This window comes from Lates calcarifer, linkage group LG9 (assembly GCF_001640805.2).
Source record: "Lates calcarifer isolate ASB-BC8 linkage group LG9, TLL_Latcal_v3, whole genome shotgun sequence".
NCBI lineage: Eukaryota > Metazoa > Chordata > Actinopteri > Centropomidae > Lates > Lates calcarifer.
Window position 1 is genome coordinate 10,272,522 of NC_066841.1, and position 26,818 is coordinate 10,299,339.

General features: G+C 43.5%; 2 protein-coding genes across 2 annotated transcripts; one reads left to right on the top strand and one right to left on the bottom strand.

Moving 5' to 3' along the window:
* The first annotated feature begins 790 nt into the window (after window positions 1-790).
* setd1ba (SET domain containing 1B, histone lysine methyltransferase a) lies at window positions 791-20,983 on the top strand. The gene is given in 20 exon segments (XM_051072897.1): window positions 791-6,376; window positions 6,606-6,757; window positions 7,021-7,119; window positions 7,438-7,708; window positions 8,722-8,843; window positions 9,469-9,714; window positions 9,716-9,862; window positions 9,864-10,574; window positions 12,362-13,114; window positions 13,934-14,107; window positions 14,219-14,312; window positions 14,430-14,641; window positions 14,729-14,810; window positions 14,899-15,267; window positions 15,385-16,667; window positions 16,988-17,155; window positions 17,278-17,403; window positions 17,580-17,699; window positions 18,085-18,222; window positions 18,367-20,983. Coding segments are annotated over 20 exon segments (5,502 nt in total). The 5' UTR covers window positions 791-6,315; the 3' UTR covers window positions 18,541-20,983.
* Window positions 20,984-22,884: 1,901 nt separating this feature from the next.
* Window positions 22,885-26,190, bottom strand: car15 (carbonic anhydrase 15). Its single transcript, XM_018671295.2, has 8 exons — window positions 25,934-26,190; window positions 25,773-25,802; window positions 24,631-24,807; window positions 24,393-24,538; window positions 24,190-24,282; window positions 24,038-24,104; window positions 23,787-23,947; window positions 22,885-23,690 (listed from the first exon to the last, which is right to left on the bottom strand). The coding sequence occupies exons 1-8, from the start codon at window positions 25,983-25,985 to the stop codon at window positions 23,466-23,468; spliced, it is 951 nt and encodes a 316-aa protein (XP_018526811.1). The 5' UTR covers window positions 25,986-26,190; the 3' UTR covers window positions 22,885-23,465.
* Between the last annotated feature and the right edge of the window lie 628 nt (window positions 26,191-26,818).

Here is a 26,818-nt window from a genome sequence, read left to right on the forward strand (position 1 = left end):
CTGACTGCTCCTACTTCCTCTACTGTATGTGCTCGCCTTTTTCACTCCATGGGTGGGTTCTCATTCTGAAGCACTGCCTCTATCCACGGAAGTGTGCGTGTGAAATAACGCTGAAAGTTTTCTCCACTAATGCTGTCAGATAAATCAGCACATTTTGTTATCACGGACAGTTATCACCTCAGTAAGATCTCCAAATTCTAAACTGTGAAGTCATGCTCTGATGACAGTGAAAGGACTGAATGAGTGTTCTGTTCCTCCATTAGAGCTTCTTTCTTTCGTTCCCTCTGAAATAAATACAGGTAAAACCTAAACCGGTTTCTCTTCTTCCTCTTAGATGAAGAACAAAAGATAATGTGACCTGTAATAACCCCGCTGTCTCACTTCTCTCAGATCCTTCAAATATACATTCCTATATGCATTTAGTTTTGGATTGCCCTTTCATTGTTTGACTGTGGATGTTTGAAACTTTATGGAATACTCCTTTAAAGTATATTACTGTAGGGATTATAATTGAATTATTTATACCACTGAAAAAAGTATCTGATTGTGTTGTTTTCAGATTACATACAAGTAATGGTATGTTACTTACAATTTAAGTGTTTTCCATTTGTGTGATCATTTGAATCCTCAGGGGTAGTTACAAGAAGATGTCAGTCATACTCCTCTGTTCAGTCTGTATGGATGAACACGGCAGTGACATCACAGGTTGGGGCGTCAGGACAAACTATTCTCTCTCGTCCCAGGGTGTAACGCACCGGCGTCTTGTCCAGCAGCAAACTCATTAAATGCAAATAAAGTGACCGAGCTCAGAGATCCTGTATGCTACTATACATTAAACCACCACAACATGTTTTTAAATGGGAGGCTGAAGTGGATAGGCTGCTTTAGAGTGTGATGAATAACTTATAAGAAATTATATTAAATGAGATTTCCCTTCAACATTGTTTCTCTTCTTTAATCAGGAATGGATGTTACAAATCAAAGCCAATTGGACATGCAGTGTAATCTTATCAATGCTTTGATGTACTACTGCTTATCAAATTACATGGATGCCTGAGTTTTTATAGACATTATATGCAATAAAATTAAACCTTTATATTAGGTTTGGGAATATGTTTCAGTCATGTAATAATTACATGTAGGTAGGTTACAGTGGGTGTGAGGAAGGAGCAATCATAGAGAATGAGCGTGCATAATCAGAGAATAAAAAAATGATTTGGAAATTATTGATTCACTGTCTGGTCTGGAAATATTTTCTCTGCCACTAAGGCAGCCAAACTCAAACAGACGAAGGCTACAAAGCCAAATTTACAGGCTAAATTTCAGTGGTCACTGGTGGGGAAAGGATGCAGTTAGTTGGTGGGTAGGAGTGAAGGAAGATTTTAGCAAGCTGTCCCTTTAAGAGGATAAGCTGACACTGCCCTTTACTTTGTCTATTTTAAGAAAACACATGTAATCTTTCAAGTATTTTTGCCTGAAAACACATGCACGCACGCTGTAGTAGCTAAATGACAATTTCAGCTCCTACAGCCATGTCAGCCTGCATCATGAACCACATTCCCTGTGTATTTTAATGTATATGTCATAAATATAGTACTGAGATTATATTAAGTTAAAAATTGGAGTGCAAGTCTATCAAAATGTACAACAATCTGCTTCAGTTTCCACAACAACAAAACATAAAAATGAGTGTAGAGTCTATTTATTCAAGCATCTCAAAAACACAGACAGGTGATAATATTGCCAAGTAAAAGAGACTAAATCACAAACCATACTGTGGCATCTTACACTAATAATACACTAACATGCAAAAATTTAAGAGCTAGAAAGAAGAGAGGCTGATGTTTTAAATAAAACAAATACAGTACCACCAGTCTGCATGAAAAATCCTTGAATGAGCGAGTGTACCCATAAATAAATCAAAAAACCCCACAAAGCGCCGAGGATACCTGATTTCAGTGGACAATCCGTCAGAATAAAAGGCTGGTCCTACAAAGAAAGACAAGAGAGAGAGGGTGCATGTAGCAGTTTGTCTGTCTGCCTGGTTTTTCTGGCTCCAGAGGAATTACCATGCACCGTTCTCATATGCCCCATATGCTTTTACATTACAGTGCTGTGTAGCTCAAGCTATGAAAAATTCCTGTGTAATAATAAAAAACAAAGAAGAGGTGCTTGTTTGACTCTCAAGGTGAAACTGGTAGTCTAACATATGAACAGCCCTATAAAGGATATTAAATTGTCCTGTAGGTGTACAAAATATCCATACATGTAAAGCCCCCTTTTCATCAGTTAATAAATAAAGAACAAATGTCAAAATAGTTGTTCGCCGTGCAGAGAGACAGCTGTCCGCAGAAGAGAGGCCAATCCTCTGAGTGTGGAATATTCCAGTCTGTCAGCGGCGCGCAATACTGAATGGCGCAACCCACCGGGGAGGAGTTTTTTTCTCTCGACCAAGGCCTATAAATAACCTTATAAACTGATTTGAACGCAACCCCTCCCCAACTAATGTCAAATGTTCACCTTTATAACACAAACAAAATTTTCACAATGTTTGCCCCCGTTTTGTTCCCCGTTGGGGGCGGGGGGGTTATTAACGAAGGTATGAGAGAGAAGAGGGGAGCGGTGTCTACTGCCTCGTGACCTGCAAATGGAGGAATGCGCGCACTTGGCAGTCGGATCTGAGAGTGGATATGGAGAAAGGCAGGCCTCTGACACCGCCGACTGCGATTTTCTGTGTCCTCAAACGCACTAAGCACACGTTCACGCAGCACACCAGAGTGCGGAATGTTATGCACCGTGTCGTGGCACACCTTAGAGACCCCCCCCCCCCCTTCTTACGCACGCGAGTAGAGACTCCCCCGCCCCCCACTCCTCTATTTAAGCGCCTTCACCGAACAAAAGGTAGACTCGCATCTTGTTTGTTTGTTATTATCTGGTCTATAGCACTTTAAAACACTCGATGACGGTGGATCCACCGGTCTTTTGTCTCGAGCCAGAGAGAGCAGGCGCAGGAATAAGCCCGAAGCACCCCCGGTGTTATTTTCACCCAGATACAAAACGACAGGGCTCGCTGCAGAGGATTCCTGTTGACCTTATATGGCAGTGTGGGGGTTGTTGCAACACGCTCCAGCTCTCGTGGCAACCGTCCAGAGCTCTCGGATTACTGCCGTTGCCAGGGCGAGTCAGCCCAGCAACCGACAGACTGAATGCATTTATTAACGTTTTCTTCCTCATACGCACTATCGACTGCTTTAGCTTCGTTTCCCCTTTTACTCGTAGTAAAACATACACCATTTTGAGGGGAAAAAAATCACCCCTGGTTCGGTTGATGTTAAGACTTCCTGTTGAATCACCGAGAAATGTCCTCGGAAAAAGGCTCTCTCCCCGAGTGAACGAGCCTCACCCAGTTATGGCGCAGCAACATTTTACAGCACAGTGCTCTCCTTTGTCTGTAAAGAAGCCATTTTGAGACAGAGAACAGCAGAGAAACCATTGCACAAGTGTAGCCTACATATCACCTAGAGGTGTCTACGGACAAAGGGAAGCAGTGAAATATACAAGATTTTTCCCTTTAAAGACTAATTTTGCTCGTTTAAGACTTGGATTACATGTTTTGAATGCTAACTGTAAGTTTACAACATCAATCATAAAAATGCTGGTTACAGTTTTTTAAGCAAAAGTAAATATAGTTTTTTGTTGATAACGTTTTAATCACGATTTATTATTGTTTCTGTTGTCTGTCCTCTATGAGAATACTTACATGTAGACACACAAACTGGCAAATTAAGTGAAATAGCTCAAAATCCGTTACCTTTTCAAAACAACATTTCCTTGTGGTTTTATATGATGTAGCTCAGTTGGAAATGTCGAAATGGAAGAGGTTATACTTGACTGCAATCCTGTCTTCTAGGAGAGAGAGGAGATGGTTTGCATATTGCCCACACAGATGATGCTTGAAGATGCATATGCGCTTGCAGAGAGGCAATGCCTGCCACTGATCAAAAAGTTTTCAAAAAGAGCTCTATCTGTCGTGCTAATGGATTCCTTCCTTTACAGGAGACGCTTTCCCACCCCTTATTAATGCCATTATTAGAGGATCCGAAGATGGAGCTGAAAACATTCCTCCTGCCCCTGCGTTTAGGCCTGTTAACTGCATTTCACCAAAGTGCTGAGGTAAATATTTTCACCATGAGAGTTTTCCCTCCATCTGTTTCCTCTTAAATTTGACCGTCTTTTTTAACCGTTGTATAAACTGTGAAAACGGCTACCTAATTGAGCTTCTTTATACATTTAAATATGCCCTTGAGGCAAGGTCAAGCCGACGTTTAGGCTACATTTGGCTCCTAAATGGCAAAAGGACAGCACAAACCTAGTCGTGCTTGAAGCTGTCTCCACAGTTGTAGGTAGGGTACAACTCAAGCCACCAGGGTGTTAAGCGTTGCTGTTGTGAGAGGAAAATGTTTAAAGTCATTAATCAAAGCAGAGGGACTATCAATCAACAGTCAAAACTGTGGGCAGCACAATAAACTATTTTGCAATAGGGCCATTAGTTATCCATGGCCTGCTTTCTGTCAGTTGAGGAGCAGTGGTATATAACCTGGACTGTAGGTTGTATATTTATTATATGTCAGCATGCCAGTGAACATATTGAATACAGTTGGTTGTTACAAATGTCACAATTTCTATGTGATCAAAGTGATGATAGCTCAGTAGATAAATTGACAGAAAATACTTTTTAGAACATTAAACTGCATGCCTCACATTTTACATTACCAAATTATCAAAATTGTAAAATTATTATAAGAGAGTTGAACTTACTCATTGCTACCCATTTCCTATAAGGCCATAAGTGCAATGCCAACAATCAGCCATTACACATTTTGTCACTTTAACTGTGTTCCCTCCCCCTCTAATTTAACATCTCTAAAACCATAAAACTGTTTATTCACAACATTTGGTTTCTTTTCACTTAAGAAATATAAATACTATTATATGGGTGTGCCATGACCTAGTTAAGACAAAGATGGATTCCAGGCAGAGGAAAAAAGGCTCAAAATGTCACAGGGTAATTACATCCAGTACATTCTCTTCCTTCTTCTCAATCCTTTAAAAGGAGGAATCATAGTTTTATCATAGTCCGTGAGAGATGAGGAAATCAAGTGTAAGATCCCTTTTGGAACAAAGGAAACCCATATAGGCCATTGAGTCCTGTTTTTTAGGAAAATGGCTGCCGAGAGCGCTCGGCCCCCTCTCTCTGCTCTCTGTTGAAGGACTCCTGAGCCGTGCCTCTAATAGCAGACAGCTCCTCTGCTGCTGCGCTCTGATTGGCCCGCCGAGCTGCCGCTGTTAACCAGCCAATTGCCCGAGCACTGCAAAACACCAGGCAATGTCAAACAAAACCCACTTTATTCGACAGTGTACAGTTAGCAAAAAAGATATATAAAATTAAAAAACGAGAAATCCACACGAGTGTAAGGTGATATGATAAAAAGTCCCGTAGTTCTTTGTAAAAAAAAAAAATAAAAAAAAAAAAAGAAGAAGAAGAAAAAAAAACGACGAACGGTTTGGCACTAGTTTGTTGGAGTGGATTAGACTAATTGACAGGGAAAGAGATGTAACCTAACAAGCCGCCGCATTCCAACGGTTATTAACGTTAGCCTGACTGTTTAATTCAACTCCTAACAACTGAACTTCGTATAAAAACCTTACTCCTCGGTTAGACCTTTCACGTAAACAGCTAGTGGTCGACAACTAGCTCCACAGCAACGGAAACCCCCCGTTTGCTTATTTTCGTTCTCAGATATTCGTGAACGCCCGCTAGTCTGCGCACAAAAACTTACGACCAAATGATTTTTATTAGCCTCCAGTGGCAGTTAAGAAGATATTGCCCCCTGTGTCTATCTTGTGTTTGCCATTTAGGTAAATGCAGTCGGCAGATTCAACACAAAAAATGATTGAGAGGTTTAGCGACACACGACAGTAACCAGACCTAAAATAATTTGATATATGCATAATACGTTGCTAATTGAGTCGGATAAAGTCTTATATTTTTAAATAAGGCAACAATGTTAGTATACGAGCAATGGAGGGAGAGATAAGTTTGCAGCGAAAGTGCGGCTAGCATCGGAGGTGGGCAAGCCTAGCGGTGTATTGTGGGAGAGACAGGAGCCACAGACCAGAGGCACACAATATGTGTTGGCTCTCGCCGAAAAGGAGGCAGTATTCTTCAAGCTAAATCATGTAATGTAAGCGGCGAAAGGAAAGCGATTTCGTCTTTTCATCAGTTAGAGAAAAACCACTCGATCGGGACGAACAATGTCCAAGCCTGGGGAGAGAAACAGATTGAACGAAGACCATGGCAGAAAGCAGAGTTCAAGTAAGCTTGTTCTTTTTTTCCTCTTTCTCCAGCCCTCCTAATGCCTGTTTTCCGTAACTGGGATATACGCTAGATCCCGTTTTCGCTCTCACTTGGGTTACCCCTTGCCACCAAAGTCATGCATCTGTACCGTTTGGCTGTTTTAAAGTGTTGGGGGCTGGTAGCAGGACCGTGTTTAGCGCTGCCTTCACGATAGCTCTCCTCTCCTTGTCGCTGCCTGTCGTTTCAGGTTTGGCGAACGGCATGGACAGTCATCCCGTCTGCGGCTCGGCGGAGAAGCGGAGTCACCACTGGAGAAGTTACAAGTTGATTATCGACCCGGCGCTGAAGAAGGGATCACACAAACTGTATCGCTACGATGGACAGACTTTCAGCATGCCCGTAAGTGGACCGCCTTTGACGGCGGCGAAACGGCTACAATAGTAACCGAGTAGCCGACCTCCATGATAGGTTACAATGTGTCTGTGTTGCCGCTGCTGGCCACAGGCATGTTCCAGCATCCTAAACGGCGTGTCGGAGGTGGAGGTTTTAATTGAACAACGCGTCCGGTTTGTGCAGGACTACTTTGCAACAAGTTAGTGGCGTGTGAAGTTGTGAATAGGATGGATAACATTGTGCCCCCCCTCCTCTGTCTTCTCCCACAGAACCCCGGGATACCACCGGTGGACATCGTCCGAGACCCGAGGATTGGCCGTCTCTGGACTAAGTACAAAGAGACGGATCTTCCGGTGCCCAAATTTAAGGTATATACTCTGACAAGTATGGTGCCAGGTTTTTTTTCCTTGTGGAAATGGGGTGCTGTCAAAAGTTGCAGACACACCCCCCTTACTCATCTGTGGGACGTATGGTTGTCGGAGGGCAGATGAGCACCAAAATAACATGCACCGCTCGGATGCATGCTTCATTTTTCAACTTTTTATTGTGTTTTTAACAGGACTAGTTCGGTTTAGTAACTGCTCTGGCACCGTCGTTCTTATCTCAGCTGTTAGAAATGACCCCACATGGTGCAACATTAACCCGAAAGCACTTACAACATTAACTTGTCTCCTCCTTTCTTCCAGATCGATGAGTGTTACATCGGCCCCGTGCCTCCAAAGGAGGTGACATTCGCCAGGCTCAACGACAACATCCGAGAAGGATTTCTTACGGACATGTGCAAAAAATTCGGAGAAATCGAGGAGGTCGAGATCCTGTACAATCCGAAGAACAAAAAACATCTGGGAATTGCCAAAGTTGTTTTTGAGACCGTGAAAGCCGCCAAGGTGGCCGTGCAGTCGCTTCACAACACGTCTGTTATGGGAAACATCATCCACGTGGAGCTGGACCCGAAAGGTAAACATGCAGTGATTCACTCGCTCAGTGAAAAGACGCGTAACCCACGTTTGTGCGCGATCGTGCCTGATTCTCTGCTGCAGGGATCACAAACATATTTGAAGTGAAATGTTGCCTTGTTTTGAGTTATGAGTAGGACAGCGGTCACGTGTGTAAATTTACGTGCGTTGCCTAGTAACGTGGGATAATTGAATTTCATTGAATGTAAGCCTGCTCCCACAAGCCCAGAGCTGAGGGTGCTGTGTACTCCCACTGTGCCTAATTTCAGACCTGTAAACAAACACAAACCAATCTGTCACTGCCCTCTCCCCTTCACACTGTTTCTGTTGAGTCACTTTTAATAGAAATCTCAGAGATGTCAGTTCAGTCAGTGGCACTGTTAAGATTCACATTCTCTGCTGCTGCTTTTGACTGATGCAAAACAGCAACTTTAATTCCTCTTAGGACAATGTCAGTATTTGTTGTTTAACTGGCAACAGTTTTGCACCTGTGCTTATTTAATGAGAAATAATAATGACAGATGTTTTTAATTATTGTGTGTACAGTTTAATTGCCTATATAAGTGCTATTTTCTTGAATTATTCCCACAAATGTATTTTTCTATAAAGTATTTATGTCTTTAGAAGAAGTGTAGCTGTGAGTGTTGCACGTTGTGTACAATATGCAAAATTTATGAAGACACATTTTGGTCATGTTATTGTAGCATTTCTGTAACACAGTTAATGTCTCAGGTTACCACGTGTACATTAACTATATTTATTGCATAACACAGTTGCATTTTACAGTTTACAGTTCATATGTTGGCAGGCATAAGTAGTGTTTTCATAATACCTGGCAAGTCTTAAACTGCATAAGTGCATGTTGGCCCTTTACAGATGTTTAGTTTGGGGTTCTGCTTCCCTCAAATAATCACTAATATTACAATCATGCCAGATTAGTTGTAATGAAACCCACTGGCATTAAGCCCACTCATAAACTTGGCAACAGATCCACTCATGTTTACTGTTCTGCAGGTGAGAATCGCCTTAGGTATTTCCAGCTCCTGATGAATGGCAGCTACACTCCGAGGACACTGCCTGTTGGTGGAGAGGAGGCCAGAGAAGTTTCCCCTCGAAGCCTGGCAGAAGCCTTACTGGTAAAACCCCTTTTATTTAAATATACAAATGTTCTTTTCTCTTTTTTTGTTCATGTTTTAGTTTATTTGAAATCACTTCCTAAACTGTGACAATGGGAGATGGATGATCATACATTTTAGTATTCTCCTATGTTGTCCTACTGGTTTTTGCATAGTCAGTCTTGAGAACAGTTCCATGTTACTGTGTAGATGGGGTTACTGAATTGTAGTGTTACTTTGTAGGAACGAACCAATTTGCCAACCTAAGCTGACATCCTTATCTGTAGTCCATTTTATCAGTGCAGCAGGTGGTGGAGTAGAGCAGAGGAAATGTTGTCCAGACCCTTGCCTGTGGACTGAAATCACAAAGCCACTGAAATGTGCACTTTGGCCTCATAGCATGAGATCCCCCAGGCATTGTGCCGGGATATTCTTATCCACCAGTTTGGCCTTTGAAATGGTCCTTGCAGGTGTACACGGTAAAACAGAACTGCTAGTGTTTTAGGGGAAACCTTCTCACTATATTTTGCAGCTGCATTGATGTACAGTAGCTCCTACGTTGCAGACATTCTTAGTGTTGTTCTTAGTAGTTGTGATGGTAGAGGTTTTGTATTGCCCCTGAGATGTTGTCTATGGCTTTTTTAAGGGCTGCGAGCCCATCCGCCGGTTGTCAGAGAGCAGTGTGTCAGCTGTGGGATCGACATTACCGCCCAGCAGCTCCACCACTCCTCTGTCCCTGGAGACGGGATACTCCACCGGAAGGCAGGACACACCCCAGTCGCAGGGAACCCCTCATACCCCACGCCAGTCAAGTACGCCCTTCTCTCAAGACTCCAATTATTCCAGTCGGCAGTCCACGCCTGCGTACCAGTCCAGCCGGCCCGAGAGCTCCTGGAGGATACAAATCCCGGAGACATGAGAGTAAGTTCCAGGATGCGTACAACCGGAGACCAGAGAGGCCTCAGTACCGGAGCAATATGTACCGAACTACGACATCTGAACAAGCTCCCTTCAAACAGCACCAACTCACCCCACCGGAACCGCCACCCTCCACCTCCTTCCTTCACCTACACTGCGCCTCCCCCTGCTACCCCCAACTTCAAGTCCGCTTTCTCACCCTACCAGGCCCCTTTGCCCCCCGCGTTCCCCCCGTCAGAACCAGCTTTCCATCACCCAGCCCAAAGGGAGGGTGAGTACCTCCGACCGCCGCAGCCGCCCCTGGCGGCTGCTACTGACTTTTTGCCCGTCAAGGAGAGACCGGAAACTCCTCCAATCCCCGAGCCACCGCCTGAGCCCGTTGCTCATCCAACCACCCCTCCACCCCAAACACCCGAACACTGCCCCTCACCCGGGTCCCCTGCGCTGGATCCAGAGCGCAATAGCCTGGATTCCCGCATTGAGATGCTCCTCAAAGAGAAAAGGACAAAACTGCTGCCATTCCTGGAGGAGCGAGACTCGGACACTGAGGTGCGGATGGAGGGAAGTCCGATTTCCTCCTCATCCTCTCAGCTATCCCCAATCCCCCCGTACACGAGCGGCTCTCAAGGTGGGCAGCAAAACTCCCGTCCCTCTAGCACAGGCTTGGAGGATATCAGTCCGACCCCACTGCCAGACTCGGAGGATGAGGAGCCAATTCTTGGAACTGCCTCTCTGATCAAGAGAATGAGCTCTCCTGTCCACGATAAGATGAGCAACAGTGACCTCAAAGATGGACATTTTCGAGGCCACACTCCCACTGATAAAATGGACACGGTAAGACACTTATTCTTTTTGTGATATTTGTATGAAAATAGTATGATAGATTTAAGATAATCTGTTGTTAGTCCAACAGCAGGGACATTTGCATGTAAATAACTGCATATTTGCATGAACAATGATAAGTGCATTGTTCCACATGTTAAGTCAGTCACACTTTAGTGGTAACAGCATCCTAGGGTGCCAAATGTTGCTAAAATTAGTTTGTATTAATTGCCATTATTAGTTGATAGTAGCGTGGTGCTGATGTTTACGCACAGCTGTGAATGACAGTTACACAGGGGACACAGGAAGTGAGGTCTAGTTTCAGTGTAAGGTGGTAGTAGTAAACTTTCCCTTTTGTTTTGTTCTTTTTGTTCTGCTTTGTAAAGGAAATTCCGGTTTCACAGCAAACCATGTGCAAAGGTGTCACAAAGAAAGGTGTTTGGTCTTTCAGTTAGTCGCTGTTGTACATTTTTGTGTAAAGAATGAAAGCAATCTTAAAAGTAATTATAGTCTTTGGGAGAATTTCCTTTTAAAATCATGTTTGTTAGCACAGTAGTTTCTGCATATCCAATTAAAAGATGAAAAATCCCCTGTCAGCATGAGTAAAAGAGCTGAAATTAGTTATGAATGAAAAGTTTTAGATGCAGAGCTTACAGCCTTACAAATACCTTCACATTCATGTGAAGCTGAGCCCCGTGTTTGTAGTCACAGCTACACCATCTGGCCTGTGATGTTGTATTTCTACACTTTGTGCTGTGCTTTGAAAGGAGAAATAAGAGCCGTTCTGCTGTTGGGGAATTGAACACTCTTGTTTCCTCTTTCTAACACTCACCGCACACGCTTGCTCGGAGGAAAACACAGTTTGGCTGTTGGCCCCATTCAACACCACACTTCCTGGTTTTGCTGAGCCTGACAGTCAGGATTGGCCACAGCGTCTCTGGTCTCACATTTCAAGTTATCGCAAAGCAAACAGTGCAAACAGGTCATTTGGGTAACGACACCACTCCCATGCTGAGTTTACTCTGCTTAGTTTCATTTCTGCAGCAGTTATGACAGAGATCCATCCATAATTACACAACAAGGAAGATTGTTATGTTTAACAGCATAAGTCTGTCATTAATATTTGCCGCTATGGTTTGATGCCTGAACAAACAGCTTTGTTTGGAAACATGTTGACCATCGACATAGGTCATTTGTGTTTGACTGTGCCAGTGCGTATACTAAACTTTGAACTTAGATCAGCATTAAAATGTTTGTTTCTCTTATTTTAGATGTCTAACTGGGAATCAAACCTCAACTCTATGTAGTGACTGAAATGTGTCCAAAGCAGACTAGTAGACTAGTATCAAAAACTGTCACAAACTTAACATAAGTTGGCATCAAATGCCCCATCAGATTTGTAATTTTATTAGCTTTTTGTTTGATTTTCACAGTTTTATTCAGCAAAAGCTCTGGCATGGCTGCTTGTGTATAGACAGCAATTTAGAACTTTGTATTTGCCAAAAAAGAGAATTGCTTCCATATTGTAACTAAAACTCAGGTATTATATCAGAACTAGTATTGAAAAATGTCAAATTATATCCAGCCATGTTTATCTTATGTTAAAGTTAAAGAGGCAGATTTGACAAAACAACCATAACTCAAATCCCACTTTCGAGCTTATCTCAGGGTCCTCATAAGTAAATGGTGTTTGCTCAGTTGTCATGGAGATATAAAGGGCAGATGATTGCACTTGTGTAACCTACAAAAAATAGATGTTCACCTAGCATAGTCCTGACAGGCTGTCCCTTTTCTCATAGGGTCATCAGTCGTCAGGGGAAGATATGGAAATCTCAGACGACGAGATGCCTGGGACTCCAATCACCAGCGGAGACTGCAGCAAGGGCATCGTTGTCAACTCTGCAGTGTCCCCAATGCAGACCATCCCCATCCCTCCCCCCGGTTTCCCCCCTCTTCCGCACCAAGCCGGCTTCCCGATCCCGCATCACCACCTGCCCCCTCACTCTGCCGTCCCAGGACATCCTCACCTGGCTGGTCATCCTGGAGTGCCTCCCCATATGCTGCCACCCATGGGTCCCTACCCTCATAGCATGATGCCACTGGTGCAAATGGAGCTGATGAACTGCTTGCGGTGGGAACAGTGGAGCACGGTTCCCATGTCGTTCCAGATGCAGCAGCAGATGTTGAGTCGCATAGCTCAGACTAGAGGGCCCTATGCTTATCCACATTTTATGGACAGTGGTGCATCGGGGCCGTTTGTCGGGCCTTACCCGCCTCTGTCTCTAGGTGCTGCGCCCACGAGCGGCAGCGCAGGGGCACCTGGACAGCAATGGCAGCATCCCAGCATACCAAAGTTCAACCCTACTGTTCCTCCTCCTGGGTATGAGAGCAAAAAGGAAGATCCGCACAAGGCCACTGTTGACGGTGTGCTGCTGGTCATTGTCAAAGAGCTGAAGGCCATCATGAAGAGGGACCTCAACCGTAAAATGGTGGAGGTGGTGGCTTTTAGAGCTTTTGACGACTGGTGGGATAAGAAGGAACGCTCAGCCAAAGTAAGTCTTTCATTTCACCTTTTGTGATATAAATACAGTGTTACTCAAAGAAACAGAGAGCTTATATCCACACATACACGGACTGTGTAGGAAAAATCTTCTTGCACTGCCTTTTACATTTTGATCAATGTCAGTTACATTGGCAAAATATATTAGGTACATGTTATATGAATAGAAGGCTTGGAGTGACATTAGTGTCATTCAGTCTGCGCTACAAAACAATTGTTCATCACTACAACGTAACTGTCCTTTCACAGTTGAATAACATGATACTTGGCACATTATTAAAGAATGATTGTAATGACCTCTCTGTGGTCCAGCCTATTGTAATAATAAACTCATATGATGATTCTGATAATTGTTTATAAAGTCTGACTAATGATTATAATTGCTACAAAAAATTGATAAAAAAAATCATTTTATAAGAATACTGACAGATTGTGAATAGTTGCTGCAATGCTAATTATGCTGAAAAGATTAATTATGATAAGCAGTGTATAATTTAAGTCATTTATCACAAATAGAAAAAATATTTTCTGTTGATCAGACAAAGCAAGCAAAATGAATACATGTCCTTTGGCTCTTAAAACATGAAGTGCACATTTTTGTGGCATTTTATAAACAATTCTAAATGATAAATTGGAAATATAATCGACTGGCCACTGATCATGAAAATAATCCTTAGTTATATTTACATGTGAGGCAGCACGTTTTATGAAAACTATTCTGTAGAAAATAATGTAAAGTCTGACCGACCTTTTGTTTGTTCTGTAACAGGGTTTAATACACTAGTAGTAAGAGTCATGTTGTTTTTCCCAGGCATCTTTGACTCCAGTGAAGGGCGCGGAGGGGAAAGAGGAAGAAAGACCCAAACCCAAAGAGACAATGGGTTCGAGTCTCCTGGAGAACTGGAACAAGGGTGAGGGACTGGGCTATGAGGGAATGGGCCTGGGAATTGGTTTGCGAGGAGCCATCCGCCTGCCCTCCTTCAAGGTAAGCCTTGACATTAGTCTTTTAATGAACACAGATAAGGAGGGGGTCTCTTTATTCTTTAGTCTTCAGTTTCACTTCCTGTTGATGTAAACGGTTACATGTTGCGCTCAGGTGAAAAGGAAGGACCCACCTGAGGCCACAGCAGTAGGCGACAACAAACGAGCCCGACCCTCCACTCCAGTGGACGACGAGCTTGAGGATGAAGGTGTCCCTCTACTGTTGATACAACAAAACAAATACTTTACGCATGCAGTTCTCTCTTTTCTTTCTGATGTTATAAAACAGCCAAAATCTCATTTATCTTGTGCTTCATTCCTGTCAGACCGGGATCGAGACCCAGCTGAGCTCCCCTCGGAAGATTCCAAAATGGACGGCGACGGCATGGCTGCAAAGAGACGACACTCGCGGCCGCTTGAACTGGACAGTGAGGGAGAGGAGGAGGTGGACACCTCAGGGAAGGAGGAGGAGTCTTTGTCTGACAGGGATGGGGAACCTGATGAAACGGAGGCTACAGACAGGGTGTCGTCGGACAAAGTAAGCTTTCTCAAAAGTTACTGCTAATTATATGCATTATTTGTGTGTTTTGGGTACATTTTAATGATAAACGTGATCATCTCCAAGGAGAGTGGTGATGAGGATGGTGATGATGAAGACGAGGGAGACTCATCCAGCGAGAGCACTTCCTCAGACTCATCTGATGATGGTAATTTAAATATCTGAACACAACAGTAGGTTCTTCCTGTGATGTATATTTCCTGTAGTTTATCACATCTTTGCTCCGATTCTTGCAGAAGCCGAGAGTTCAGCTTCCTCCAAGGCTAGCTCAGACTCTTCGGCAGAAAGCGAAGACTCCTCAGAGTACGAGTTAAGCTCGGAAGAGGAGGACGATGACGAGGACGAAGGCAGGGCAGCGACAGAGGATGAAGGCAAAGAGGCAGCCACGTCCTCGTCCTCTTCATCCTCATCCTCTTCGTCTTCTGATGAGGAGGAGGGGAAGGCGGAGGCAAAGCCTCCGAGCCCTCCTCCAAGACCGGTCCTAGAGGATAAGGAAGACAAGAGGAGCAAGGAGGAGCCAAGCAGCAAGCTCAAACGCAGACCTCCGAGTCCTGAGGAGGAGTTAATGGAGGACCTGAAGCCACCATCACCTAAAGACATCCGAGGTAAGCATTTGCTACTAATTCTTTATTGATCAGGAGACACATTCCAACAAAGGTATTTATCATTTTGAAGTGTTGGTGGCAAGTTAAATGAAATAAATATCTCCTCTTGTCTTCTAGTCAAAGAGCGAGACATCAGAGATGGCAACATTCCTGTAGTGAAGGCTGAACCTCAGGAGCATGTAGCGAACCTGCGGCCACCCACTCCCACAGGCGCCCTGCCCGACAGTGACCAGGAGATGAAAGCCAAAGGTAAAGCAGAGCCCCTGGAAGTAGCCTGCACCCCAGGTCGATTAGCCCCACCCCACTTAGATTCAAACACGCCTGTCCCCAAATCCGTCTCCACATCCTTAATGCACCTCCCGCTCCCTACTCACCCAGCGACAGAAGGTCGCTCCCTCCTTCATCCACCACCTGGTCCCCTACCTGACCTCCCACAGCGGGCCAGGCTCCCCACAGATGAGGATATCCCCCGCACACCGGGCAGGGACCTGATGGAGCGTGCCCGGAGTCTGGGCAAGTCCCAGAGCACGGACACGGTGCCCATCACGCCCGGCAGTGATGCCCCACTCACAGGCAGCAGCCTGTTGCTTAGCTCCCCTCACATCCCTGGTAGCCCCTTCTCCTACCCTGCTCAGTCCCCTGTCCTTAGTGCCGGAGTTCCCCGCACTCCAGGAAGAGACTTAACCTTCACCCCTGTCTTCCCTGACCCCACAGCACTAACTCTTAATAGAAAGGTATCCTCTGAGAGCCTGGATGATAGACCAGTTTTTAAAGAGCCGCCCATTAGTGCACTGCCTAACCAAGCCCTGTCAGCTGGCACAGAGCACTCAGCCAGTGTCCCTGAAGATCTGCCTGCTGGTCTCACTGTAGACGTCCCTGTGCCATCAGACACTGCCCCATCAAAGAGGAAACCTGGACGACCCAAAACCAAAAAGATCCCAGCTGCCTCCGCGGCCGATGAGTCTTTGGAGCTGTCATCGGAGTCCACCCCTCACGATGTGCATCCCGCAGATCTCTCCATGCAAATGATGTCCACCAAGTCTCCCAGCCACCCGATCCTGGACTTCCGGGAAGGAGAGGCGGAGCCTCAGACAGTCCTCCCTGCTGAAGACGGTTACCTGTCCTACAAAGAGGAGCCGGCCGTGGCCGTGAAGCCTGCTCGGAGGGCGCGGCGAGGCTGGGAGGAGCTGCTGCTGGACAGCCTGTCCCCTGTCACCACACCTCCCCGGCCGTACTTCAACCCACGGTCTGAGTTTGAGGAGATGACCATCCTGTACGACATCTGGAACGAGGGCATAGATGAGGAGGACATTCGGCTCCTGCAGATCACGTATGACAAGATGCTCCAGCAGGATAACGGCAATGACTGGCTCAATGACACACTGTGGGTCAACCATCCTCATATCCTTTACTACTTAACATCTACTGATCTACACCAAACACTGTTATCAGTAATATTAATCTTTATGTATTTATCACTTACTCTGCAAAGGGAGGGCACAGAATTAATCATGGAGATTAGTTCAGTTGAACACCACTGGAACAGATATTCAGGGTTGTTATTGTCTTGAAGTTGTTTTGCAAGCAGTGTATCAAATAGCTGCTCCCTCTGGTGGTGAAACTAAGGAACTGTTTTGGCTGGAATTAAGTAGTCTTGTTTCTGTTGAGTGTACAGTGTGGCATTCAAGGCCATTTCAGTTTCTTCCTTGACCCCTCTGTACCTACCAACATCCCTGGAGTGAAGAAAAAGAGGAGAGACGACGGCATGAGGGATCACATGACCGGCTGTGCCCGAAGCGAGGGATACTACAAGATCGACAAGAAGGACAAGATCAAATACCTTCAGAGCACACGGCTGCAGTCGGAGGAGCCGCCAGTCGACACACAGGTGGGCAGGAGATGATTAATTGTGACGCTTGAGTTAGTCTTTGTTGTAATAACATCAGAGGCGTGCTACATGTTAACTTGCTGTAAGTGAGCAGACCCATAACCCCCATCTTCTCTGTGCAGGGTATGAGTATTCCTGCACAGGTCCACGCTTCTACCAGAGCTGGGTCAGAGCGGCGGTCGGAGCAACGACGTTTGCTGTCCTCATTCGCGTGTGACAGTGACCTGCTGAAGTTCAACCAGCTGAAGGTAAACAAAATCAAACAGAACACTGGTCCAGTGCGCCGTTTGAGTCACCCTGAATATTATTAAAACCGCAACAACAAAAAAAGAACAGCAATCAAGAAAATAAAGGAGTTGCTGATACAGGATATATAACTTCAGCCTCGAGATGTTACCGACTTTTCTCCCATTTTCTGTTTCAGTTCCGAAAGAAGAAGATCAGGTTCTGCAAGTCGCACATCCACGACTGGGGTCTGTTTGCCATGGAGCCCATTGCTGCTGATGAAATGGTCATCGAGTACGTGGGACAGAACATCAGACAGGTGAGCATTTACTACATTTTATCCAAATGAATCGATCTGTTTACATTCATCTGACTCTCAAAGCACCATATTAACCTAAAATATAAATCTAGGGCATGTTTGCATTTCCAGGATAACATGGGCTGTTAATTAATTGCAGTTTATATCTACAGTATATATTTAGACTTCAGGTTTGCCAAGAAAATGTTTATCACTTGTTCTCTTCGTTCAAATTCAAAGAACTTTATTTGTATGCAGTGGTGTAATTAAAAAGTATTTGTCACTTCACTGATTGGAACAGTGACATCCACTGGATTTCTATCCACTACTATCTATACTCACATAAAGCTGTTAGTTTGATTTTAAAGCTGTCAGTGATCTAACAAGTGACCATTGTCATTTCCAGGTGATTGCAGACATGCGGGAGAAGCGCTACGAGGAGGAGGGCATTGGTAGCAGCTACATGTTCCGCGTTGACCACGACACCATCATAGATGCTACGAAGTGCGGCAACTTTGCCCGTTTCATCAACCACAGCTGCAATGTAAGGCAACATCTGCAGTGTCCTTTTGTAAAAGCTTCATGACCAGACTGCTGTTTTTTTAGACTTAAGATAAAATTTTGATTAAGAATTGGTTTAAATATTCTCCCTGCCCTGCATTATTTGTTGTTGTTTTTTTCCTTTCAGCCTAACTGTTATGCAAAGGTCATCACAGTGGAGTCTCAAAAGAAGATTGTGATCTACTCCAGGCAGCCCATCAATGTCAATGAGGAGATCACATATGACTACAAGTTCCCCATCGAGGACGAGAAGATCCCCTGTTTGTGTGGGGCAGAGAACTGCAGAGGAACGCTGAATTAACGTCCGCTCGAGGTCAGATGAATCTCCTGCAGGGTGTAAAAGCGCTTTCCCCTGAACCTTTCTTCAAGTTTTCCCTGGATATACACACACACACACACACACAGAGCAGACACGCATACACTCTGACTCTATGCCAACACCCCCGCCCTTGTGTAACGAGGAGGAACTGTGGAAGGGAAGGTTTTATTCAGGAGCAAGGGGAAGAAACCTGCAAGTCGCCTGGAGAGAGTTTAAGCTACCTGTACGGCACTCACTTCACATATTTAACTCTAGATTGTTTACGATTCATGGTGCTCTTGAAATGAAAAATGCATAGTTTTTTATGTATGCCAGTGACCCAGAATTTACAAAACACTTGACTTGCTGGTGCAGCATCTCCCTCCCCCTCCCTCCTCTCAACGTTGGACAGTATTTCAGCATGGCTCCTTCCACATCAAGTCCTGGTTTGTACAGTTTTAAACTTTTTTTTTCCCTCTATCTCATTTGTCTCATAAGCTTCACGTACACCACACGTGATACAACAAAAAAAAAAGAAAAAAAGAAAAAAAAAAACAACACAAACTCACATGATCAGCTGCTTTCTAACACTGTTGAGACGCACAAGCCCACCAGGAAAACAAAGCACCTCTCTGTGGGAGAAGGACGTGGTCGTCACGGATGCGGATGGAAGGTGACGAGCGCCGTTTCCATCCAGCGGTGGGAGGACGGTGGAGCTCCTACCTCCTCTGCACCAGTTTTCTTGGAAACGAATCAAACTGATGGGGGAAAAAAAAAAATTCAAGCAACAAAAATGATTAAATCCTGCCACAAAATCTGGACCTTTTTTTGGAAATCGCACCTGCTTTCACCAGCCAATGATGGATCGTGCTGCTTCCTATTAGTTTATGCAAAAGTTAAAGATGATGTGCAAAATTTGTATTAATGACTATTCCAGTGTTTTCCAGTTTTGTTTAGGTAGTAGTTCTCCTGTTGCTTGTTTCCTTCAAAAGACACTATATTTGTGTGTGTGTGTGAATGTGGTTGAATGTGTCAGGCTTCTGATTTAAGAGTATTTATCAACATATGTGTGTGTGTGTGTGTGTGTGTGTGTGTGTGTGTGCGCGCGCGCGCAAGTGTGAATGTGAGAGCACTGCCCCCTGTAGGCCAGAGTGCAGAAGGCCAACCAATCATGCAGAGCAAGAAAATTGGAAATTTAATCAGTTCCTGGGCAGCATCTGAAAGTACTTCCTAAACTAAAACTTTTCAGCTTCGGAAGAAAGAATTATTTCTTGTTTAAAGTGCCATATGAATGTGTAACTGTCCTCGGTTAACCTGAGCAGACAGGTGACAGGTATAAAAAGTCTGTTTTTTTTTCTTTCAGAGAGCTGTCACCTGCAGCTGTGGTAACATGCATGTGTAAAGAGTTGCTGTCTGTTTTGTTTTGGTTTTTTTTTTATCACTGGCATGGCCGTTTGGTGATGATGATGATGATGTTTTAGCCTCATCTGCACCTGAGGTCTCATGTCTGTGTGCTCGTAAGATTCCTCTTCAGCTGCGACACTTATTACTCTACCAGTGTTTAACGTTTCTTGCGAGACAGAAGTGTTCCTATGACTTCCTCATCGCAGTCAGCGAGGGCCGTTCTTTCGTTATATGATCTGAAAAAAAAAAATATTTGAATGCACTCGAGGCTTGCACTTCTCCTATACGCCCTCTTCGATCAGCCCCCCCCTCCCAAAAAAAAACCAAGTCAGTCATTGCTTTTCACGCCTTTCATTCAGTTGGATTGATTACAGAGATTTCTTCCTCCTTTTTTTCCACCAGTGATGTTTATATTGTATATGATTACTTGTACAGAAGATCTAAAGCTTTTTTATCTTCACAGGGGTGACACTTTTAAGACGCATCTTTATCCCTCTCCCTCTCTTTTTTTTTTTTAAACAAAAGACTGAGTATTTAAAACTATTTTCAGGGATCTGTAAAAGGAATCTGAGGGTTTAAAAGGTCGTTTATTTAAAGAAAAGGTCCACTGTGTACAGGAAAAGTCTCCACCTCCCTTTTTGAAAGATTGTTTCTTGTAGAAACGTCTTCATTTTCTGCCCATTTGCTTTATAATCCTAAAATGTGTAAATACTGTAACTGTGAATACTATATAAATATATATATTTTTGTTCCCTGGGATTTGCTACATGAACACAGCTCAGAGGTCTATGTAACATATGAGGCGAGCGATGAGCTGGTAGCAGGAAATTCAGCTTGTGTCAAGCTTTGTTTTTTTATTTTCTGTTGTAAATTCTATGAAAAGTTGTTTGCGGTGTGGAGAAGAAAAAAAAAAACAAGGTGCAGAATCGGCATGGGAAGAGGATTGGAGCGTCAGCCCGTTTCTCATGTCTATTTATTACACAACAAATGTATGAAAAAGGAAAAAAAATGGAAATAAAGCAATTTTGCATACATCCATAAACGGCGGTTTTCTTTGTTTTCATGAAACATCGATTCGGTGATGATTGACTGAGATAAACCCACGCAGTCTGACCGGTGCTGAATTTTCATGAATGAAAACAGTGGGCGGCAGCTGACCAAACAATGACCCTGTGTTAGGTTGCTTTGATCGAGGACCAGGTCATGTGATTCACCCCCTTTTGACAAACACACACACGCACACACACAGCCAGAATGTTTCACACCGCCATTAAGTCAGAATGAAAATGTTCACTCTGCAGTATTAAAAAGGAAAAATCTGAGTCCAGTCCAAGCCAAATTCAGTCAGATCACTGAGGGGAAGGCCAAGTCAAGTCACAAATCTTCATAGGCAAATGGAAAGCAACGAGGTGGAAGTGATGTCTTAAAGGATAGAGAGTGTAAAGTTACCAGTTAGATCACCAGGTCCTGGATAAATCTGGATCTGGGTGGAAAAATAAAAGGGTGCCCCATTACTTATTTTTAATGCTCCAGGACATGATCCTTGAATGTTTTTGCTTTCTAGTCTCAGGTAATTTTTTGTGTCTCTCTATAAGTCTGACTTGGCCAGATTTCACTCGTTGTTTCCTCCTCTGGGTGAAGCTGTGTTAATAATCAGTGAATTCAGCTGCTGTTGTGCTTGGTTGCAGTGACAATCTGCAGCCTGACATCACTTTCTCCCAACCCTGGACTCACATTCACACAGAGAGAAAAGGCTTACAGTGTGATCTGTGTGTGTGTGTGTGTGACACCCCGAGGCCGTGACAGGAGGAGGATGGTGTGACCACAAGCAGAGAGGATGGGATGGGAGAGTGAGCTTAGACAGCACGGGTGCCCAATACACACTCGTCTCCATCTGCTGAATGATATCAAAGGCACCATCACTGAGCAATCTGATTGGTCAGCCGTTATCACTCCAACTGTGCTCTTTTGTTTCCTTGGTCATCTTTCCAGCTTCTTTTTTAACAGCAGAGCTACTTATCTTCATTGTCGTAACATTTTGATGAAGTATTCACACAGAGTTTCCATTCAGCGCCTGTGTGAGCCTCCTGGGTTGTCTTATTTTAACATTTCATGCTAACATGGTAACAAATTTACAACTCACTGAAGGCTTTTTGCATAATTGCCTTTCTCTCACAGAACAGGAGACTATTCAAAAACTACAGGAAATATGATACAGATTATGGTGTGAATACAGGACAACTCTAACACTGACATTAGTATCATTTTATATATCATGTTTTTTGTTTTTTTTTAAATATATTTTTTCTTGCAAGTGTTTTTGTAATTCAGATTCACTCATTTGCATACCTTGAAGCTCTTCTCTGCACAATGGATGCCGGTGGGTCCTGGTAAATATGCAAAATAAATGCACACAAGAGGCAGTGATGCACACAGAACGTTTGCATGTTGGATGCAGGAGAGTCAGGTCATTACCAGACTGTAACTACTCTTTATCTTAGATCCTTTCCTAATGGACTCTGTGCTCCTCACCAGGTCTTTGGAGAAGTGATTTGACTTGGAAAAGCACAGGTGTTACCAGTGACACTAACGAGGACTCTGAAGCTGAACAGATTTCAGCTCGTTAATTACACCTGTGGTTTTTCTCCTACACAGACCGTGGAGAAGGCCTGTTGTAGGATTTTTAATGCACTAGACTCTGACTGAGAAGACACTCTAATGTGAGTTGCTGCCCCGACTGTTTCTTTTTTTTGTTTTTTTGTTTTTTTTCCGAATAAAACTCTGGATATTGTACTATGATAATACTTGATGTGAACAAATGCTAAAGCCAGTAAAACAGACAATATTCATGACCAACACTTACTTTTTGTCTTCCTTCTTCTTAGTTTTTTGCCATGCTAATGGTGTGGCTAAAAAGACAAACAACACAAAGAGACCTTTTTATCTAGTGCCACCATCAGGTCAAATTTTTATTTTGTCTGTCATGACATTCCCATCAGCCTCAAATGTATTTTTTATTTCTTTTTATTGCTAATAAGCAACTAACACAGTGAACAAGCATTAACATGTTAGCATGATCTGTAGCATTTAACCTGCTAGCACAACTATGTTCTCTTTGTCTTGTTTTTAAGTTTTTATCCTTTGTCTTTCACTATTATCACACTTAATTTTGTAATATTTGTTGAGCTACAAATAATCTCAGACCCAAAGTCAAATGAAAACTACCTCCAGCCTTTTCAAGAACAAGCTACTGTATAAATCAAAAGGCCTACAGTCATAAATTGGTCCATTCACATTATTTTAAATTGTTAGTAAAGCATTAATGGAGTCAGAGACAGCAGGGCACAATCATGAAAGATTTAGTGACAGTTCAACATATTACAGTACTCTTCTTCACAGTTTGTTTTTTATATTTATTTGTTGCTGGAGCATCTCTACAGATGTGAAAACTCTACACTGTGCCTCCTCTCATGAATTAATCTTTGTAGAGTTTTCATGTGTCATGATTTGGACCTAACGCAGCGTTAAAGTCCAGAGATGAAGCTTCCCAGCAGAATGATTTGAAGCAGCTGCGCTGACACAGCCAACACGAGGGGACGACTGGCCGTCCCTGTGAGGAGTATGGCATCTTTAGATGCAGAGACAATGCGACTGAAGGTGGGGTGGATGTGTCTGAAGTTGTTCTGCAGAGGTGTCACCTGCTCTGCGTCCTCCTCTGTGGAGAAGATCTGCGAGGTAAACTGAGCCAACTGAGGGGTAAACATAGAAATAATGTTCATTTACAGGACCCAGGATGACATCTTTTTTTCATAGGAAGAATATTCAAAATGACGTTAGAGACCTACTTGGGACCATGAGATATAGATGGGGACTTCATACAGAGTCCATACAACCACTTGAGAACAAGGAGGGGTGGTGAGGCTGCCGTAATAGCGGTAATACTGACTCATGCTGTGCTTCGGCAGAAGGCTCATCAGTGGGAATGGCTTGATTTTAGTAATTTGGCCTTGGGGAAGGATACACAGCCGTAATGAGAACAGTTACAAACAACACAAACAGCAAGCAGAAGTGATTTTTTTTGTGTGTTTCTTCAAACCTTTGTAAGCTACAGAGGATAGTTTTTGTGATATGTGCCCAAAGTGCATGTTGTCTGCGTAAACAACCTGCAAGAAAGAACAAAATCAGAATGGACTTGCATGATAATAACTGCAAACGCTTGAATATATCAAACAAATCTGACAAACTCACATCAATGAAGAATCCGAGAACAGCAAGTCCTGTTGGATCATCCAAGGCAGCAGTCAGATTTGGATGGATGGACTTCATGTTGACTATGTGCATCTGGAAATAAACATGAAAGTGCAGAGACATTAAGGGAAGGCTGCACTGCACCAGTCGGCTGCAACACCTTGTTTGTGACAGTGTAGAGCTGTCTACTGACCATACTGTACCTCCATTGGGTATCTGCGTCTGTCCACCATGTGCTCTGAGCCGTTGGTGGCGGGGCCTCCCCAGTGGAAGTGTAGCTGGATGGTGTGGTACACGCCTGGAAGACCTCCGCCACTCACTGACATGCCGCTGCCGACCTGCAGCACGACTACAAGCAACCAGAAATGAGCAATCACCAACACAGACGCACAAAAGAGACAATAACACGCAAGCTCAGGACAGTATCTGCAGAACATTCACCAGAGTGTCCGTCGTTTTTAAGCGTCCAGTGGCCTGTTTGGATTGCATCGAAGCCCTCCAGATATAAAGACTCCAGAGAGTCGTTTCGGATAACCTGGTGGTCCAAGTTGATGGGAGAGTGGTGCTCTTCAAGTAAGGGGTGACATGAAGGGAATGTGTCTCCCCATGCATAAGGATCTGAGGACAGAAGACAAACCACATGAACACCAAAGGACAAAGGAAACTGAATTTTCTAGAGGTTCTCAAGGAGCTTTCACTAATTGTCTAAAAGGAGCCATTTAATGGGTCATTTACGCCTTGAGAGTCGTTCAGGACACATGAGAGTTGTTGAACCACCCAGCCATCATGTGGGTCAGATGAGTCATGGTGTGAATGGGTGTTAAGCTGTCTGGGGAGGGAACCTCAAAGCTGCATTGTAGGTGGCTGATAGTTGATAGGTGATTATCAGTTATTGATCAGTATTTTACAATTAGTTGATAATTATCAGGAGAACCTCCAGTCCAGTTTCCTTCATATACCACTTGGAAATACCACGACCTGGATGACTGAGAATCTTCACAGAGTCTGAAAGTTCACTCTTGGAAACAGGTCAAGATATCGACTAAACAATGAGTCACTGAAAGGTCCATTTAGTAGCTGTTCCAGAGCTTTTGACCATATTACAAATTGTTCCTCAGATTTTGCCAGTTGTTACTGAATTACAGACTTGTCATCAGTGTTGGCTTAAAAGCTGAGACTGAAAGGTCAGTCTTGACTTTGGAAACGGTAGCTGACCCAACAGTCTCACCATGAGGTCCATTTACAGTAGCTGTTGTGATTGTTCTCTGTGAACTGAGATTGTTTTGTCAAAGAAAATATTGTTCTGCCACTCAGATTTTCCTTCTTTTGATGACTTTTTTTTTCTGAAACCTCTGTCCATGGGCCGCAGGGCGACGCTGCTTCACTTTAAACGCTCACAAGCCAAAAACAGCTCAGTTGGTTCAAAAACAATAACAGAGACAAAACTTCAGTGGCAGGTGAATAATGTGTCACATTGGCCAGTTAAGTGTTTGCATTTATGTTACATTGTTTGCTGTAGTACGAGACCATTCTCTGCAATTTGCTGTGTTTTTAAATTAGAAAATGAATCACAGGTTACTTACCACAATGTGGCTCATTGTAACAGTAGTCATCTGGAATATAAAAACAGCACAATGTTGACAAACATAATTTCTCTTCAGTCTTATTTAGTTAGCTTGAATGTAATGTATGTTACATATATAAATATTATTTTTGTCTTCTGAGACTGGAGCAGGACCCTCACCTGAATCAGCGTGTGAAACAACAATCATCAGGAGCGCAGCAGTCCAAATCATCGTAGGATCCCGCAGCCCGTTGGACCAGACAGGAGTCAGGTATCTGAGGTAGAATCTGTGCAAACGTCCGGCTTAAATAGGAACGGAGGTGAAAGCTGAGTTTTATTTTCTCCTGGTCTGATCAGTGAACCGTGTCATTACCAGTCTAGTGGTCTTTTCTGATCAACAGGCTCATTGATGCAAAGACAGAAGCAGCAGCAGCACCCCCCCCCCCCCTTGCTGCTGCCAGCATTGATGCCCGGTGACTAGTAACAAGACACAATCATCTCATGGGAAAGTCAGAGGATATGTAGCTTGTTGAATTAGAAAGGAACAGATTATATGTGGTTTAGCAACACAGATAACCAAATGAATAGGATGGAAAATGTGGAAACGTGAAGTTCAAATTGTAAAAAAAATTGTCCTGTCATTTTGTGAGATTACATTTTCATGAGCTTTTCCCTTTAGTTCCCATCATTGTCCACAGCAATATATTAAACCACTGAAAGAACATCCTCTTTATTCTAAATATAAAATATAAAAATACTGCATCAGTGTAGTTTACCTGTAAATCTGAACTAAATCTACTGGCTGATGAGTGAAATCCTTTGAGTCACTGAAATTTTATGCTTTCACATAAATGTCTTAAACATGTATTCCACCTGAAATAATAGTACTAGTAGTAAATAATAGTACTTTCCAAAAATAAATGAGAAAAAAAAAAAACATTAAACTAATTATGTAGCACCTTAACGTTCAGATGCTCTGTTTGTCATAAAGAAAAGTCTGATTTCTCCTTTACTATCAGACACAAGTGTGAAGCGTTTTGAGATGATGTTACACCTCTTCACCGT